General features: G+C 44.2%; 1 protein-coding gene across 1 annotated transcript in view; it reads left to right on the top strand.

The window, feature by feature from the left end:
* lrig1 (leucine-rich repeats and immunoglobulin-like domains 1) overlaps positions 1-13777 on the top strand; it is a 46972-nt gene that overhangs the window by 7508 nt on the left and 25687 nt on the right. The window contains exons 2-3 of the mRNA XM_058631139.1: positions 7921-7992; positions 10354-10428. Coding sequence (XP_058487122.1) covers positions 7921-7992; positions 10354-10428 — 147 coding nt within the window. The remainder of the gene's footprint in view (positions 1-7920; positions 7993-10353; positions 10429-13777) is intronic.

Genomic DNA, 13777 nt, shown 5'->3' with positions numbered 1-13777 from the left:
GGAGAAGAATGTTTGTTACACAGTTGGAGGATCGAGAATCGTGTCTTTGAAATTGCTTGAAATGGCTGTAGATGTTAATAATTGGCACAAGTCTTGACTTATATACAAAGATTAAACTTCAGAATCGCAGCAGCAGCAGCAGCACTCAGCAGCACTCAGCAGCAGCAGCAGCAGCACTCGGCAGGCCTGAACCCCTTGTGGTTTCCAGAGCATTTCTCACTACGCAGCCTTGTAATCTTGCGGTAGTGCTAGTGATTATACCAAGTTTGTTTATTGTCACAGTTTTCATGACCTTTGCCTGTGTTCTGGTGGATATTTAAAAACTCAAGGAGCCAGTTTATCAGCTGCTCTCCGACGGGGTGCTTTGTGTCGTTTACAGTGATTTCCCACGTGTAAACTTTAAAGCCTTGACTAATTTTTTTTTATTGTATATTCTCCTCCTCCGGGCAGACAAGATGATTCATGCAACATGAAATTTTTTGAAAAGTTAGGCCCTCCAATGTTAGGCCCGGCCGCCCTCATAACAATAGATAAAGTCAGAGGCCTCGCGGTGGATTTAATGACAATCAAACAGCTGCTGCCACAAGTCATTCTGCTGGAATCCAGGCGGTGGAATGGACGAGCCTTTTGTGAAGACACATTAAGAGTGCCAAGTTTAGTTTTTTTTTTTTTCCACCTTTCCCTCTCCCCTGAAGTCGGTGTCTACAAAGTGGGCTTGATCGATGAATCATCTGTGAATTCTCTACATCTGGTAAGCGTTTGGAGAATCTGGAGAAGATGTTAGGCAGAAAAAAAAGCGTGACTTGGACGGAGAGTGAGAGGTACTGTGCAAGTGAAGCAACGTCTCCCCAGAAAACAGGCGAGTGGAACTGTGAGTGCACATATCGGGCCAAACATTTTCTCTCTCTCTCGACGCTCTCCCTTTAAAATATGCCTTTGTACTTTTCTTAAACCTTCTGAAGGGGCATCTCAGAGAGTCTAGACGGCCTCACATTTGCATGCAATTAGATCATAAAGATAGCGCGGGCCCAACCATCGAGACACTTCTCCCCTCCACTGTCTGCAGTGTAATTATCGCTCTGCAAGCATAATAAACAATAAAGCCGGGAATATTTGAACTGAACGATCCGTCTTCACTTTGAAGTCGGGGAGCATGAGGTCGGCGCTACAACAATAGCCTCACTCAGAGACGTACGGTGTTTATGTTGCTGCGCTCATTTCCTTTTTTGCCCTTAATGAAGGAGTCTGGCGCCGTTTGTTACAAATGACACAACAATGTACGGCCGCCACGATTCATTGATTGTTGAACAAATATTAATTTGATCAACTGTTCTGAGTGTTTTTTTTTAAATATTTAAAGTTCTTCAGCTTCTTATTTTCCGGTTTGTGGACAAAGTCAGACATTTGAGAACATCATCATCTCAAGGTTCGGGAAACCTTGTGGAACAAATGTATTCGATTAATCCAGAAAATAATCAACGGATTCATCGCTGAAATCAAAGCAATCATTAGCCGTAGCCTCAGTGTGACGCGGTAGACGCCACAATGAGTGTCTCTGTGTTTCTCACCCGGAGTTACCTGCGTTGGCATCACAAGACCACTGACCGTTCACATGCCGTGCCTCGGGCCAGCGTCGACCCTCTCCCCAACCTTCTCCCTGTTTGTTTTGAGAGCGCTCCACTTCATCTCCTGCTTTTTAGCCCCAAACCAGCAGCAGCAGCAGCAGCAGCAGCACGGCGAGCTGCAGCGCACATGTTCCCAAGATGTGGGCCGCCTTCCTGCCTCGAAAAAACTTCAGAAACTCAGTCACGCTCCGAGCAGGAGTGATTTCAACGGTTGCTCCTTTGTTGTGTGTGTGTGTATGTGTGTGTGTGTGTGTGTGTGTGTGTGTGTGTGTGTGTGTGTTGGTGGGGATGGGAGTCTGTCATGCAGATTCCCCAGTGCTACGTGTCTTTGATCTTACACCTAAGTCCTTCTCACCCTGCAGATATTGTGCAGCAACTCATATTTCTGGCCTTCTTACAGTATTTATTTAAGCGTCACGCTGAGAGTTTAATTTTCCGATTGTGAAAATACATGTTAAATTAAGAAAGAACACTGTGCTCGACTGAATCGACCAATCGTGAATGCACAGACGCACCCAACGTATGTGTCACCGCAACGTTGCGCTCAATACGCCTGCGTGCGCCGCTAACGCAAACGTGTAAAATCCGACCGGTATAATCTGGAATAAAAGGATTCTGTGAAGTCCAGAGAAGAGACGAGCTGGACCAAACCAAACTAAAATACGTCTGCAACACAACACGTTTAATAAGAAAATCATGAGAACTGAATGATTTTAGCTTTGTAGACAAAACAAGACACTGGAGAACATCATCATGACAAGCTTTGGCAAACACTGATCAACATTTTTCAACCTTTTCCTGGAATTTCATGGAGCAAACAAGAACTCCAATGAATCGAGGAACATAATCAACCATCACATTTTATCTTGTTCGCCGGCTTATGCTTTTAACCTTGTCAGGTTTGATAAGATCTTGTCTCGTTTAGTTTCCTTCCTCTGTTTGACTGGCGTGTAAAGAAAACGGTGGGCTGGAGCTGGTGTTAGCCTTGTGTACACTCTCACTGCAGTTGCCTGGCTATAAACTGGCCTTTAATGACAGGATGTGTGTGTGTGTGTGTGCGTGTGCTCTGACACGGGTTATTATTTGACCAGTTTTATGACGCTCTGAAATCGACCACATTAAAGGGCCTTTGTCTCGCAGCTGGGCCGCAGGAGTCTCGTCCCTGACATCACTTCACACTTCCAGGGAGCAAAGTTCACGCTGCGTTTATCCACAACAGAAACGGGGGACAGATAATGGTGATGTACCTCTCTGTGTGTGTGTGTGTGTGAGTCGCTGCTCTCGTCCTCCCACACACACACACACACACAGACCATGCGCTGACTTACAGTACAAGCATCGTGTCATACGCCATGACATCACCTCAGTTTTGCCTCTACTCCCACTGCACCAGTAACACAACTATTTTCTTAAAGCCCTTTAATGAGTTTTATATGTCGAGAGGACTGCGTGGTCCAGCCATGACGGTCGACTGCAGGCACTTTTTCTTCTCTTCAGCTGATTCAGGCAGGGCCTTTATTCACTTTATCACTTTGTTGTTTCTTTTTTTCTGTTTTGAAGATTTCCTTCACTGGAGTCCCAGTTTCTCCTTCCAGTTGTTGGCGGATTATCAGTTGAGCGGGCAGTTCATTTAGTTTAGTCTTTAAAACGTGATAAACTGTGATAAATCCCTCTCACTAGAGAAAAACAAAAGGACCTTCTTGGCTGGAGAGGGAGTGCGTATCTCATAGCAGATGACACAATCAATGAGCTAACCACTTATCATCAGTTAATTGTGTAATTAAGTATTTATGTGCGTCGTTATTTGCAGCAGGTGGCGGATCGTTTGTTTGCGCCCGATGTTTCCAGTTCTTGTGGTATTAATTTGTTGGAACCTGGTTATTTTTGTCCTCCTGTTGCGTTTCAGTGAGAAACTCTGGTGTGGAGAGTGGTTTGGGTCGTGCTGGCCGGTGCAGGGTAAGAGGAGTGGGAGTGTGTTCCACACCGGCCCTCAGATCAGCTGACAGACGGGGGGTTATGTTGACCTTTGTGCTCAGTGATGGTCAGTGGTTTACTTTAGCACAGTTGAAATGTTTGGCCGGTACAGTTTGGTTAGATAACAGACGTGGTCCTGTGTATCTAATAAGCAGCTTCATGTCTGTGGGCCGTGCAGCCGAGCTGGTTCTTTTTAACGAAGTGAACTCATCGTCGTCGCTTTGGGTCGCAGGATTCTGAGGCGTTCCCGGGCTACATGGGATTCATAATCCCTCCAGCAGCAGGTTCTCAGTCTGTCCTGGGGTGTCCTCCTCCCTGTGGGACATGCCAAGACCTTTGTGAAAGGTCGTCCAGGAGGTTTCCTGACAAGACCCAAAACAAGTGCTACTACTCCAGGCTCCTCCTGGACGTCTGAGCCCCTCAAACATTCTCTCACGCTAAGCCCAGCCACTTAGTGAAGGAAACTCATTTTGGCTGCCTGTAACTGCAATCCAATTTTTCTGGTTACGAACCAAAGCTCATGGTGCTTTGTGGCTCAGGTCCCTCTTTTTTCCCCCCTGAAAACATCTTGCTCGAGTAGAACTTTCGGAAACTTGATTACGTGGAGGAGAATCAACTTCTGTTTTAGGCCCATTAGTTTAAAAGCACTTCAGCTGTGAAACTGTTTGAAAATGCCGTTTATTTTTAAATATAAAAATGCAGTAGAATGTATGTAGCCTCATCCTACTACTGCGACACAAAACGTTCGATCCTGAGATCCTGAGATCTCTCAGAATCTCAGCGGAGGAAGGTGGGGCCTGAGTGTAAAATCTCTGTAAAGAGTTAAAAAGCCTCAGCGATTACTGTAGAAAATCAGACATGGGTTCCTTCAGTCGCAGCAGCTGGAAATCAGTGGGGGAAAATTCCGGATTTGGCTTAAGATTGAGCCTAAAATTACCGTCTGTGTGCGGCTCTATGGTTAAGTACCTGGCAGAGAGAGAGCTTGAGATTTTGATCTGGCTGACTAATGTCAAACAGTCTCGCCCATCTGTATAAACTAGTTGTACCATACAGTGGAATGCAGTGTTTGAAACTTTCAGGGCTTTCAGAGCTAAACGGCTTTGTAGTGCCTGCCATGTTTAGTCACAGCACCAGTTCCCATCGCAAACACACTTCCTGGTTGCTTGAATTGCATTATGTAAATTTGACCATCGCGGGTCTATTTCCTGCGTGTCGTTGAGCTGCGCAGCGCTTGACGGCTCGTTCGGACGGTTAGTGTGTTTGTGTCTCACCCCTCGTCCGGAACTCTAATGACTTATAGGCTTCAGGGATCGGCTCTGCAAATTCTTCCAGAAATGGCATGATTGTAGGGTCATTTTCTGGAAAGCATTATCCACACCTGGCAACTGGTGACCTCCCACTCCCACACCCCCACCACCACCACTGGAGAAAGGGGGGGGGGGGGAAACCGGTGTCATCACAGTAACCTCTTACAGTAGGTGTTAAAGCACTGTGAAACTTATCTCATCTGATCAGGAAGAAAATCAATCTGGCCGAAATAAGATGGGGAGAAGAAGTTATGTAAACATAATAGGTGACTGAGAAAGGGAGGCACATGCACGTCTGCGTACACACAAACAAAGGACTCGTTTTGTTTGTTGCCGTGGCCTTTAGCACCAGTATGGCAGGTTTGCCTCTCAAACGTGACTTTCATCTATGTGCACAGCGACTTTCCTCCACCTGTAAATGCTAAAGCGGTGCTCAGACGGCGACGTTCCCAGATAAAAAGTCAAACTCTTGAGTCAGATTTGTGCCAAAAGAAAAAGAGAGAAAGGAATCTGTATGTCTGTGGACGCAGCCCCTGGAAAACCTGTTAGAGTTTTCACTCGACTTCACTCTAACGAGGTAATTGCTGTCATTCTGCTGAGGGTGGGGTGGGGTGGGGGGGATCACGGCAATTTAGCGATCAAGGCCACAATGGGAGGTTCCTGGGTAAGTGATCATAACATAGACACACATGCACACCTCCACGTCAGGCCTGTGCCTGGAGGGCAGGCGCATGCTCTGCTATTATCTTGTCACACACACAAAAGTAGGTAGAAATAACCGAGGAGGGAGACTGTCATTATCTGCAATCAAGCGCAGGAGACAAGAAAGGGAAATCGTCAGAGTGAGACACAGATTGAGATTGATAGGCATAAGAAGTATTAGAAAAAAAACAAACTCCAGTCTTCCTGATAACAAATGTTTTAAGTCACTGACCAAACGCTCGTCTTAATTATCTTCAATATACAAATGAGCTCTGCCGTCACAGTTGAGCCCACATGTAAGGAACAAAATAAATGTGACTGAGAACTATCCAGCCGGTTATACTTCTTTGCTGCTGGAGTACAAAATACCTTGTTGCCTCCTTCGTCTCTTCATTTCAACATGGGACCCAAAGCAGCACGGTTTGGATGCACATAAACAGTTTCCCCTTGGTACCCCCCTAACCCTTTGCAATGTTGGGATGTTAGGGTCTTATTCTTCTGGAACAACGGGTCACGTTACTTAATAGAGAAAGAAGATATTTATCAACTCAGGGGAAACTGAGGTCGGGAAGCACAGCTTTTCAAAAATACTCCCCCTATTCTAGTAATACAAAGCTAAATGCAAATCAATGACGTGTTCCTTTAATGTATGCATGAAGTTACTTAGAAAAGCCTATCTGTGAGTCACTATGGAGCTCATGCCAGACCAGGACTTACCACGGTCTCTTCTCTCTCTCTCCTTGACTGAAGCCCTTTTATCCAAAAGAACAAGCTTTCAGTGGATTTAGCTGGATGCCCGGGAACTACTTTTTGCAATCGTGCTGCTACCACTGCTACTTAAATATATACTGCATAAGACTTGTATCTACTAGTGGAAGGGGAAATCGTTAACTCTTTAATGATTTTTGGCATTTAATCCACATGGAACCAGTGTTTTGGGAGCACTAAAATGCTATTTTTTTGGAAAAAAAACAGGTCCCAGAGTGTGAAAATCTCAACTAATATGCAACTTGAGATAATGTCACAGCCCATTGTCCCCTTCCTCTTTTTGTGAAGAGGAAGGGACTTCACTGAGCTCTCGCGAAGGCATATTTGAACTACTGTCCACTGCCCTCACGGTCTCTGCGGGACCACTGACTGCAGAGGAATGTGTTGCATCAGGTAAAAAGTGTCCCCCAGTCTCTGGGAACAAGCGGCCATCTCTCGGCAGGCCTGTGAAACATTCCTGGGCCGTCTCTCACGTCTGGACAGAGGGGCAGAGGGGCAGAGGGGCGGGCGGTGGCGGGCGGCTCGGAGCAGTGGGCTCCCTTTGTCTCGCGCAGCCAAACCCCACCACACAAACACAAACACCGCTCTCACTGCAGCCTCCTCTCTGCCAACTGGCAGGCTGCGTGCCAGTCAGGCAGGAGGTGCGTGTGCGCGTGTGTGTGTGTGTGTGTGTGTGACAGAGATAGTGCTCGTTTATGTGTGAACTGAATTTGATTCACAAAGCGTGGGAAGTGCAAATCTGAAACTTTCTGTCACTAAAAAAATATTTCTAAATCTGAAAATGTATTTAATATTTTATTAATCATTTTATACGTTATTGTTTAATTAAAAATACATGTGTGCCAAATTATTCAGTTTGAATGATTTCTTTTGTTATATGGAGCGAATAAACCAGAAAATGTTCATGTTAGCAAGTAGCTGAAAATGCTGAAAACTTGTTTTATAAATGAGTTGACATAGATTAAGTGTTGTTTTGTGCATCTCTTGCTTTTATAAACCCGTTATTCTGGACCAGAAGGAGGGAAAATATGGTCAGTAAATACCAGATTTCTTGCAGACGTGTGATCGGCACAGACATGTGGCTCTGACAGCGGTAACGCTATATCACTGGGAAAAAAATCACTCTAATAAGCCCTCGGTACAAGTCAAGTGCCGGCTATCAAACACGCTGTTAGCCCTAAAGTGCAAATTGACTGCCGGAGATGAACGGCCTGTGGGTTATGTTTGGAAAGTGAGCCAGGAGAGAGACACACTCTGTATCAATAGTATCGACCGGGCCTCTCCTTGAAGGCCCGGCTGAGCCGATGATGTACTGCAGTGTTTTCAGGAATACTGTACTTAATGTGGACAGACGAGGCTGTTTGTCAAAGGGGGGTGGGGGGGTAATTGCTGCCATCGATCACACCCATCAGAGCTACTGAATAACGCCTGTAATGATAATAATATAATAATAACAGATTGGATAAATATCTCTGCACTGTCCATGTTTTGGCTGTTCATCAGTCCCAGTTGTCTGACACTGTGTTTTTAATTTCCATTCTTAGGAATCTGGGCTACAACAAGCTGACCGCCATCAGTGTTGAAGCCTTGGCCAACCTGCCCAACCTGAAAGAACTGTAAGTAATCATTCACACCAACACATCTGTTTCCCCACGTAGACAAAACATAGATTCTCTCTCTTGATTATTCCAATCAATGCTCCTCATTGAGTAAAAGTAAGATTCTTAGTGTCTTCCTCCTCAAAAACTTGATTTGAATACAAACAAAAGAGCGGATGTAACGGCGACCGGGGACCAAATTGAAACTGTAGCACGATGTTGTTCAGCGGCGTCGAGCTACAATTAGGAAAAGCGACAAATGTTCTTACTACGTTAAACTGTAAACACGGCAGTGTTCCAGGGTTAGCCTTGGGGCTGTGACACTGCACATTGGTTGTATAGATAAGATAAATATAAGTGTCAAAAATAACATTTTAGGACTCCCAAAACACAAGTTCTGTGTGGATAAAAAAGCCAAAACGATGCAAAAGTTTTGCAGATTCTCCCTAAACTCATTCTCCTGTGCACGAGACCTCAGTTCACTTCACTTTATTTTAGGGATGCAACGATGATAGAGGTCGATATTGGCTAAATGACCTCTGCAGTTTTAGCACAGGGAGAAAAACATATATGTTATGTCGGTATCAGTTATTGCCCCAAAGCACGATCGATATATCGATATATCGGCAAAAGTCCAACATCATTCATCGCTTCAGAATTTCAGTTCAACTCATTTAAAACAACTTCATTTGTTTCCAGGGGCAAATTCAACGGTTCCTAGTCCCTAAAAACAGTTAACACAAAACAAAAAGTGTCACAAATAAAGTCTTTACTGTATAATAAATGAGTATATACATGTAGTATGTGTATTAATTTGTCTCTTCCTCGATGTGAATGCTTACAATATGAAATACCACAGTCGTGACTTTGTCTGCGACTGCCGTCCACAGTCGCCGCTCGACTTCCTAACAGCACTTTTGTGTGCGTTTCCTTGAACTCAGTCCAATTGAGAATAAAGTGGTGGTTTTCTATATTAAGCCTCCGCTTCCATCACCCGATACTGTGGCCAACGCTGGCCTTGTGAATATTTTATGCAGTGAGGAGAGGGGCCGGGGCTCTGTGTCACTCAGCACCAGCACATCACACACACACACACACAAGCTAACCGACCGGTGACACACACCCTGGTGACATCGTTGGCAGGCCCCCGGGCCCCCGGGCCAGTCATGCACTCCTCGACATGTGTTTTTACTCCCATGCTATTTTGGGTGTTTTTAAAAGGATGACTTGCCACTTGCTCTGCGGCAGACGTGACAAGTCGCGTTTGAAATCCTTTGATTTACACGAGGTTTGATCGAGTGGAGCCTTGTGTGATTGGAGGAAGGCGGAGCTTGGCCACAAACACTGCTGCAGCGACTGGAGGTCGATTGATACCGGGGTTATTTTTCTTGTTCTGATCTTTGGAAATCTGTAGATTATTTATGCCCCGTATATGTTTGACCAAGTTTGCTTTTTCCAATATGTAATGAAATGTAAAATCACCAAAGACACCAGCAAAATATTCACATTTAAGAAGCCGAAACAATCAGAAATATTCTAACCGATTAGCAAAACAGTTGACGAATGATTTAGTAATCAATTAATAACCGAGTAATTGTTTCAGCTCTGTTATATTTGAAAGTAAAAAATAATCTATTAACAAAGTCCTTATCTCCATGGAAACGCTACTTCAGGAATACATAAAAAAACGAAACAGGTACATGAAGTATGCGTATAAAGTTATCAGATTTGGGCCTATGACACTGGTTGTACTAATGAAAACGCGAGGGTGGCATTTTGAGATCTTCTGGTGTTGCAGGGCGAACAAACGCTGATGTGACACAAAACTTTTTCTTCTTGATTCTTGTAAACGTCTGTCATAAATCCTTGTGTGTGCACGCTCCACTTAAAACAGGTCATAAAAAACCCTTTGTATTGACTTTACAGCAGCATTTTATCACGTTTCTGACAGCAAATATCTGTAAACTTACATAAATATCCTGACCAATTAATCACTATTCTTTAAATAATAGTGACAATTTAACTTGAAATGAATAGTGTAATCACCGGTCGGTGTTTCCCCCAAACCTAAAAAATGATGTTCTCCTCAAACCAAAATGATTTGGTGTTAATGAACTTTTCACAATTGAGAAGCTGAAAAATCACAGAAACGTGTTTTTAATTAGTTAGAAAAACACTAAAATCGATAGAAAATAGTAATTTAGTCAATTTAGTCAATAACCTGAATTCAACTTTGCACCTGTTACTTTTAGTTTGCCGTGTTTACTCGCTGACCTCCAAACAGCCCATCATTCTTGTGCATTTCTTTGTGTTTTCCCTCAGGACACAGTTTCATTTTCTCTAACCTCCTTCTCTCCTGTGTGCTCGTCTCTCTCTCAGGCGACTGGACCACAATGAGCTGACCTCCATACCTGATTTAGGACCGGCTGCTTCCAAGATTGTGTCGCTCTACCTGTGAGTATCAGCCCCGCGTATACTGCTTAACATACTTCTGGAATTATCTGGCACTCGCTCGCCATATTCTTAGGCCTCGGTGGCCTCTTTGAAATGCTCTTGAAATAGTCTCTTGACATGTGTTGACAATGCGCACGGCCGCACATCTCAGCACTAATACAGTGTTCATGTGAAGTTCACAGTGGATGTGACCGGTATGACGCAGAAACCGGCTCGAAAACCCCCCGACTCCACTTGAGCTTTCCTGGAGTAAGTGTAGAGGTCTGTCATGGCGGATTAGTGTGTGGTTTGGTAACTGACTAGTCATATTAGCCGGGCCGTGTGGCCTCGTCTACACTGAGCAGGTCTGGCTGCTCACAATGTCAGCTTGTATATAGTTCCAGCCTGGTGGCGCTCCGTTGTGAAGGCGGCCTGCGCTGGCATCTCACTGCGGGGATTTTCTGCCCTATTTGGGAGAAGGGAATGTGTGCGCTTGAGGGAAAAAACTACACGTAAGCATTGAGGCACATGGTGGTGCAGTGGGTAGCATAGGTGCCAGGGGTGGGAATCTTTAGGTACCGCACTATTTGATTTGACTACGATCCTTAAACGATTCCAAAGCGAATATATAATTGCATCTTAATGCATTAACCCTTTGCCAGGCAGTCACATGGAGTTATCACATGGAGTTACCACATGTGGTTCCTTGCCTGTCTTGGGTAAAAACCTTTCTAATAAATTTATAAAAAATGTGTAAGAAAAACCCTGTAACCCTGACCCGCTGCTGATTGGCTGAGAGAAGTCACCGACTTTCCAACCTCACATAGTCACATAGCCCAGGTGCCATTTTGGAAGTTACCATTTATAGTCACTTGCTCGATAAAGGGTTAATTGTTTTAAGAAAACAAACAGTATCATTAAATATCCAATTGTCTTTATTTATATTGGCATTTATTAATTCAAAATTGAACAGCATTTTTCACTGGAAACTCGTCGTGACATGTTGTTGTTGTTGTTGTTGTTGTGTTGGTATTTGGGTGTGGCTTTTGTCCAGATCACTTCTTCCCTGTACTACTTTTTTAAATCCACATTGTGTGTATTTAAAATAGCTCTCGCTTGGCCGTGTTTGTCTAAAGCTCACAAGGTGACGCACACATTTAACCAGTTTATTGGTTAAGGCGTATTGAACACAACGTTCCAACGGGTCCTTGAAAGTTTGTAAATTTGAAAAATATTCAAGGTCCCTGAAAGTTTTTGAAAGTCACCCTACATAGACTTACATAAAAGTTTAGTTGATATTTAGGTAAATGTCTCCCTTGTTTGTTACGAAGACACCTACTTTTTGTGCGATGGACATAAACTAACCCTACACAGGACAAACATAAGGAGTCATAATTACTAGTGGTGTTGTGGACACTTGTCCACCGTCTTTCTCCGTCGCTGACGTGAGATTCCGTGCAGATCGACGAGCGAGTAAAGTTAAGCAAGAGAGCAAATGACGACGTGGGGCCCGGGAAATGAAAATTTCAAGATCTCTGTTTCACCAAAGACAAAAGACGACAAAGACTGACTTTGACCAAGATCCCAAAAAAGGACAATCACTTGTCCAGATGTAGAGCGTGCTGCAAAAGTGGAGCCATCATGGACTTACATGTTTGCCCTCCGGTCTTAAGCTGTGTCAGCACATTTGGTCCTTGAATTTGAGGGAATTGGTCCCGGAAAGCCCTTGAAAAGTCCTTAAATTCATTGTCAACCAAGGCTGTGAACATAATGGCGCATACGTTGAGTTGATTCAGAGTTAAAATGCTGTTTTTCTCAATTTACTTTGAGTCGGAGAGAAAAACAGATGATTTCCTCCACCTCGAGTACCTTTTAACAACAAAAGGCTTTGGCCAAAATAAGAACGAGATGAAAATCAAACGGATGTTGCTGATGTGAAGTTTTGATAAAATTCCTCTTGCACACACACACACACACACAGTGTCACACACACACACACACACACACATTTGGGACAGTGTTCCACCCCATATTTGTGGAACCGCTGTTGCATCACGACCAGAGAACATTCCTCTAATTCGCTCGACCTTTAAAAAGAAAAGTGAATTCTGTATTTTGCTCCACACCTTACGAGCATGCGAGCAGACTTCCTGGTAGTAAAAGTATGCAGCTGCTGTTTGTATCGCTGGTCATCATCATATCATTTTCAGTGCTTAGCGTTGTGGGAGTCTGTGTGTGTGTGTGTGTGTGTGTGTGTGTGTGTGTGTGTGTGTGTGTGTGTCATCTGCCTGCTTCTCAGAATTCATCATGATGCACTAATGTGGTCAGTGTTGTTTCTTTACAGACAGCAGGAGAGGAAATCTGAGGTTTTGAGTCATCACCTGTGACAGCTGTCTGTAAAAACAACTTCCAAATGTTTGGAATTATTATTATTACTCAATGTTGTGTCATTTTTATTCAATCAGCACAAACTCCCCCTCACTTTGCCGTTGATACACAACAGATTGACGCTAACCTTTACTTGAACGCACCGTGCCAAGTCGCAGCCCCTCCGAATGATCGGGGTGTCTTTTTTTGGCCTGACTGGAAGCCTGTTGCTAAGGGGAAAGGCCTTCGGGCCCGATAGGAGTGGAGGCTTGGAGGGGAGGGGTCGGGGTCCGGATCTCTGCAAAGCCATGCAGCTGAAGCGAAGGCCCGCCGAAGCACCAGCAGCAGCAGCTGCAGCTGTCAGTCACATGGCTTACAGTAAAATGGGTGACACCGTGCAGGGGAGGAAGGGGTGAGTAAATAAGGGCGGTGGGGGTAGAAGAGACATGAGGAGATGTGCAATACATCCAATCAGGATGACATCACTGCGCGAAAGAGGAATGGTTAAGGAGAAGTTAGCTGGGGGAGTAAGTGAAGGAAAAGGGGAAGCAAGAGCTGAAAGTCAGGTTAGAGTTATTCCAGTAAAATGAGTTTATCATCATATCAGCATTTTGTCCATATGTTGAACATCGTTGTCGTCGTTTGGAGATTGTTGGGTCTGTTCGCTTTATGTTAACTTTTATTTTTGTTCCTTAAGAGTCGTGGACGCAGACAGTTCTTGAAACGATGTCGTAAATTGTGGAAAACCTTTTCAAATAGAGAGTTTACATTTGGTTCTGTGTCCGTGTTGATAAGGCCTAAGTCAATCCAGGGCATTTTGTCTGCGTGGACAGTCACCAGGCATTAAAGGAATACTTTTACATTTAGCTTTGTATTACTAAAACAGGGCTATTATTGTTGCAAAATTGTGCCTCCCAACCTCAGTCAAAATACTACCCGTATTCTAGTAACACAAAGCTAAATGCTAGTATTCCTTTAACCGACTCCATTATCCAAAGCCAAA

Source organism: Solea solea, chromosome 6 (genome assembly GCF_958295425.1).
Source record: "Solea solea chromosome 6, fSolSol10.1, whole genome shotgun sequence".
In the NCBI taxonomy this organism is placed as follows: Eukaryota; Metazoa; Chordata; class Actinopteri; order Pleuronectiformes; family Soleidae; genus Solea; species Solea solea.
The sequence above is the reverse complement of the archived record's forward strand: the minus strand, read 5'-3'. Positions and strand labels throughout refer to the sequence as shown.